The sequence below is a fragment of the Meles meles genome, chromosome 5 (assembly GCF_922984935.1).
Source record: "Meles meles chromosome 5, mMelMel3.1 paternal haplotype, whole genome shotgun sequence".
Lineage (NCBI taxonomy): Eukaryota > Metazoa > Chordata > Mammalia > Carnivora > Mustelidae > Meles > Meles meles.
Window position 1 is genome coordinate 11,207,950 of NC_060070.1, and position 5,972 is coordinate 11,213,921.

General features: G+C 50.1%; 1 protein-coding gene across 1 annotated transcript; it reads right to left on the bottom strand.

Moving 5' to 3' along the window:
- Window positions 1-2,952: 2,952 nt before the first annotated feature.
- LOC123941802 (ferritin light chain-like) lies at window positions 2,953-3,857 on the bottom strand. Its single transcript, XM_046005541.1, has one exon. The coding sequence runs from the start codon at window positions 3,640-3,642 to the stop codon at window positions 3,118-3,120; it is 525 nt and encodes a 174-aa protein (XP_045861497.1). The 5' UTR covers window positions 3,643-3,857; the 3' UTR covers window positions 2,953-3,117.
- Window positions 3,858-5,972: the final 2,115 nt, after the last annotated feature.

Here is a 5,972-nt window from a genome sequence, read left to right on the forward strand (position 1 = left end):
AAAGTAGCTGAAATAACTGGACTGAGTTATTTTGGTGGCCATGTGTATAAGTTCTGACTCCTCTTTTTTTTTTTAAAGATATTATTTATTTGAGGGGCACCTGGGTGGCTCAGTGAGTTAGGCCTCTGCCTTCGGCTCAGATCATGATCTCAGGGTCCTGGGACTGAACCCCACATTGGGCTCTCTGCTCAGTGGGGAGCCTGCTTCCACCTCTCTCTCTGCCTGCCTCTCTGCCTGCTTGTGATCTCTCTCTGTCAAATAAATAAATAAAATCTTTTAAAAAATAATTAGAAAAAGATATTATTTGAGAGAGAGTGCATGTGCATGAGTGGGAGAGAGGGGGGGCGGAAGGAGAGGGATAAGCAGACTCCCTGCTGAGTGGGGAGCCCAATGCTAGGCTCCATCCCAGGACCCCGAGACCATGAACTGAGCTGAAGTCAGACGCTCCGTGAACAGAACCACCCAGGTGCCCCTGTTCTGACTTGTCTTAATAAAAACATGCCTTAGATCAAAAGCCTCCTCTAGCTTTTGTGAATACATTGAACATATAGTTGGAGAGACTACATTCTAGGTAGGGTGAGAGGTCTGTCACTGACATAGTTGCCCTGCAAATGGTAGGAAGGCAGTAATCTTGGGAATTAGGTATAACCACATTTGTAGAAGACAGAATTTCCACATTTCAATATGCACAGAAATCACTGCATTGTTCCCTCCAGCCCGCTCCACATACCAATGCTTTGGAGCCAATTCTATTTTGTACGAAGGTTAGCAAATACCAGTCCAAATCCATGCAGACATTTATATAATTACCACATAGGAAATAAAATTTTTAGACAATGAAAATCTGGATAATCCTTAAAATGAAGTTCTATCAGAAGCCATAGAATGCAGACAGCTTTAAAACAGTGGGTGCACTGAGGATTTCACAACGACCAAGGGGTAGGTTTGGGGAGGCAGAGAACCTGGAGGAGGAGGTGTACATAGTGGCCAACCAGGCTCTTCACAAACGAATTCTTGGTGGAAGGATGCAGACCTTACTTGGGTCCCTTTTACCACCACGAGAAGAGTGGAAATTGAATATGGCCTCCAGGGGCTTAAAGAATTTGGCAGAACGAACGAAGACCAAAAGTGATCATGTCTGCTCTAGAAAAACCTTAGCTCTGACCACAGGTTTATCCCTCAGAATGTCTGTAGTGTTTCGATGGCTCCTGTCACTTGGAAAGGGTGTGCTCTCGGTTTCATTTTTCCTTCTAAAGGAATTCTGAACATCAGATGCCTTGGGAGTCACCTTCTGCTAGAGTTAATCTGCCTCAGTAGACTGGGTCGTCCGGAGCAAAGCACACTGGATTCTGCTGTTTACATATCTTGACAAGCTCAGCCTCCGAGGCGATGCATCTAGAGAGGGCTGTAAGGACATTAAAATGAAAAGCTAGCATCTTCCCTGTTCAGTGAAATATTCACTTCAAGGCAGACTCACCACTCAGCCTGAATGGAAGATGTAGCTTGAAAGCAGGTTGGAGTTAGTTTGAAAGTTAGTTCACTGCTGAATGCCCTGTAATCAAAGGGGACATTGCCCCTTAAATTTTGAGAGTGTCAGACATGCACCCCACCCAGCAGGATGAGGCTGATGATGGGATAAAATATGCATGCATATTTATGACGCTTACCTCGAGTTTCTAGGCAGCCTTTCTTTTAGGAACTCAAAAGCTTTACAAGGATCACGTCAGGGACTTCTGGAGCTGGGGGAGTCCCCCAAGACCCCCCTGGTTCACCTCTTTGCCTCCAGGCAGGCCTGCTCTAGGCAGGTTCGAGCCTCTCCTCCTCCTGCAGTCTCCCGGGGAAGGGAACTCGCAACCTTTATGAAAACCCGCCTGATAATGAGATTCCTCCGATTACCCTTGAAGCCCATTTGTTCTTCCTCTTTCAAAGAGACTTTAATAGTCTGATCACAATTTATATACTCTGACTGTTTTAAAGTCACCTTCTCCGCATGCTTTTCTTCACTTAAATCTTACAAACTACCGCTCTCAGTTGATCTCCTCACTTCCCTCTCCGTTGGATGGGGGTCCGGGGCAGCGGGTAGGCGCTGGGGGTTCAGGGGCAAGGCATCTGGGGTCAAATGGATGTCAGCCTGAAGGTGTGAGTCTCTGCTCCAGTATTTCCCAGCTGTGATTTGGGACAAATTGCTTGGTCTCTTTAAGCTTTGGTTTCTTCGTCTGTAAAATGGAGACGAATCAGTGACTCCCCGAGCGGTGAAGGTTAAGTAAGGCGATGAAGCCGTCGCCCCACACGGAAGCAGAGCTGTTTCCTCACCACGTTGTTTCAGACGCGGTGTTCCCTCTGTTCCAAAGCAGCGGTGCCTTCGAGAAGCTGCGTATGAGTTCCGGTTTGGGGACAGCAGGGCTTGGACATGGCTGGGAAGAAGCTGGCCTTGATTCCTTTCCACGTGGTCCGTGTTCTTCCCCTTCCCGTGGCCAGATATTTAGAAATGAATGGATTTCCAAATATGAGAGTCTGTAATCGCTGAAGGAATATGCAGTCATCTTGAGGGTATGATGCTACATGAAAGAAGCCAGTCACCCAAGGACGAAAAGTGAGTGACCCCACTTATAGGAAGTGCTTGATTAGTCACATTGGTAGAGATGGAGAGTGGAGAGTGGTTGCCAGGGGTGGGTGAGGGAGGGTGGGGGGGGGGAAGAGAATGTGGAATTAGTGTTTCATGGGGAAGAGTTTCCATTTGGGAAGCGGATAAAGTTCTGGAGATGGCTGGTGGGGATGACTACGCAGCAGTGTGGCATGTGTCGAATGCCCTTGAACTGTACACGTACAAAATGGCCAAGATGGTCGATTTTACGTTCTGTGTCTCTTACCACAATAAGGAAAGTGTAGGTGGTGCATAAGTTCGTTTCTGCAAACAGGTTCCTCTGATCCGGCAGAGGACGAGTTCCTTCATTTTTTTTTTTTTTTTTGCTGCAAAAAGCTTTATTGTTTCCATTTGGTCCAGGGCTTGGGAGAGGGCTCCAGGGCGGTTACAAAGCTGCCTCTGGCTGCAGGGAGAGGCTGAGGCACGGATGTCAGCGAGGCCTCCTCAAAGGATGCTGCTGGTCTCTGGAGCTCCTAGTCGTGCTTGAGGGTGAGCCTCTCGAAGAGATACTCGCCCAGCCCAGCCTGGGGGCCGGCCAGCCTGCGGAGGTTCGTCAGGTGGTCGCCCATCTTCTTGATGAGTTTCACCTCCTCATCCAGGGAGTGGTTCTCCAGGAAGTCACAGAGATGGGGGTCTGGGCGAGCAGAACCCAGGGCGTGCAGATCCAGAAGGGCCTGGTTTAGGCTCTTCTCCAGAACCAGGGCAGCTTCCATGGCGTCCAGAGGTTTCCCCCACTCATCTTGGGACGGCTTCTGGACGTCCTGGAAGAGGGCGCGGCCGCGCTGGTTTTGCATCTTCAAGAGACGCTCGGCGCCCTCGCGCTTCTCCTCAGCCAGCTCGCGGAAAAAGTGCCCCACACCTTCCAGAGCCACATCGTCACGGTCGAAATAGAAGCCCAGAGAGAGGTAGGTGTAGGAGGCCCGCAGATGCCTGTTGCCCAGACGGTTGACGGCGGCCTCCACCTCGGTGGGATAATTCTGACGAATCTGGGAGCTCATGGTTGATTGAAGATCAGGAGGTAAGCCCGAAATTGGCTGCGGGCCGCTCCCGGAGGCAGCGGTGGGCCAAGAAGATGGCTCCCAAAGTTGCGACCGGAAAAGAGGTTGGAGGGTGGTCGTTGGCTGGTTGCAGGGGCGTCCCTGGGTCTGTTCCGTCCAAACACTGTTGAAGCAAGAGACAGATCCGCAGGACCGCCGGGCGCACTGCCCGAGTTCCTTCATTTGACTGAGGCAGTGTTTCATGTGCTGGGAGATCAGTGAGTCACTAAAAATGTACTCCGTACCTGCTCTATCACAGCACATGGGAGGAGTTCCTAAACGTGCCGAAACACAGCCCTCTTGCCAACGTGTTTGGGTGAAGGGTACGCTCGAAGGAAGGGAGGCCGAGAGAGAAATCAGTCTCGGAGGAATCGTCATGTGATGATCCCAAGGAAGAGGCAGGAGAGGAGGGCACAGGGGAGAACAAGGGAGAAGTGGATGAAGAGAGGGGGCCTGGTGGGGGCAGAGTCCTCTCCTGGCCAGCAGGCCTGGGAGCCCATTAAGGTGACGGAGACGGTCCTGTCCTGGGGTTTGGAGAGGTGAGCTGTCCCACTGCAGTGCCGAAGAACCACGTGGGAAAAGTAGAGATTTTCTTCACGGGCTGTGGAAACCAGGCACAGGCCCTGAGGACTGGATCAACAGGGAGGCAGCTCTGAAGGGGAGAAAATAAGCAAAGTTTCAGAAAAATATGTCAGTGGCCCGGACTGGGCTGCAGGGCAGGGAGCAGAATTCCCGGCAGCCTCTGTTTTTCCTCTATGTGGCTGCGCTGTTTCTCAGGACTTCAGTGACTCTTCCTGAGTAGCTAGCCCCCTATCCTGATTGGGGTGTCTGTGTCTCCCAGAGCTTGCTGAGGGCCCCTCTCTCCCAACCACACTACGTTCCCTTCCCAACTTCCCACTCTTTGTTTTGGCAACACGTTTCAGACGCGTACACTTGAAATACAAATGTTGTCTTGGCCTCCTGCCTCTCCTTCAATCTGCATATTGTAGACATCAAATCATTTTCCTTTTTTCTTTTGACAGAGGCCTGGTTACAAGGATAGGCAGTCTAGTGTTATGGAAACGAAGGAGAAAAAGAACTTAAAAGGAGCCAGCGGCTTTGGCAATAAGGTGAGCACCGCTACTCTTTTGAAATTATTGTGAGTATAAGGATAGCAGTGTGTGGCCAAGTAGGGGATTGGCGAGCAAACTGTGGCTGGGAAGGATAGAACACCTTGCAGAGGTTTGTTTCTGGTAGGATGTGTGTTCCTTTGAAGGGGGGGAAAAACAACCAAAACTACCAAAAAACCAAAAAACCACAACAAAAATCCAACCTGCAGGAAGGTTCTTCTCATCAAACATTGCAGCCCAGAATCACAGGCTTTCCCCTTGACTCCTTCTATTTTTCCCTGGATGGTGGCGGGTTCCTCTGCCCTCCCAATCTGTGTGCAGTCAGCCAAGACACACCGAACCCGGCTATCGCATGGAGAAGCCTTGGTACCGGGGCCTTACCCCAGGCAGGAATTTGGAGTAACACACACTCCAGATATAAAGCATAATGCAATTTCCCCTCCGTGCTTTCGTCTGGATTATTCACCTTCTTGGATTAAATAATTGATGACTTTTAAAGCCTTACCAAGTTCATTATATGTTTCTTCTTAGCCCATTGTTATCAAAACCACAACTATTAATGACCCGAGGAAGTAAAAGAGACAAACTAAGAATCTGACTTCTGTGAAATGTAATTCCCATTGCTGTTTAGATGGTCTGTTTACGATCCCTGCCGCCCCACTCTCCGGTGTGCTCCAAAGCAAACTGTTAACAGCGGCACCTCACTTAGCAAGGGGCCCCCAGAGCTCCAGGTACTCCCCACTGCTGTCGGCGCTCTTCTGAGCTTGGACTGCTGGGCTTGGGGATGCACATGGGCTGGGGCCTCCCATGGTTTGTGACCTTTGGCTTCTTGGGTAGAAGCTTCTGATCCCTCTGCTCTCCTGCCTCTGGTGTTGGCCTTTCTCTGAGGTCTCCAGCCTGGTCTTGGCCCAGGGAAAACCACCAGCTGCGCCGGACCCTGCCTCCTTTCCTCTGGGCAGAAGGCGAATGTTGGGATGTGGTGGGATTCAATCTTTTACAGATGTGACATCATTAAAAAAATCAACAAAACATGAGTCAGATTGTGTAATTTACCAGCTTAAAACTGTTCCCAGGGACTCTTAACTTCTCCTTTCTGAAATGCTGCATTCTTGTCGCTCCAACTTGCTCTCAGTGGTCTTAGTCTATTTGACTGTCCACCTGCCGTCACCACGGAGACTTTGC

What these genes read in the sequence shown, in the direction of transcription:
- LOC123941802 (XM_046005541.1), bottom strand. Translation starts at nt 3,642, where the DNA reads ATGAGCTCCCAGATTCGTCAGAATTATCCCACCGAGGTGGAGGCCGCC.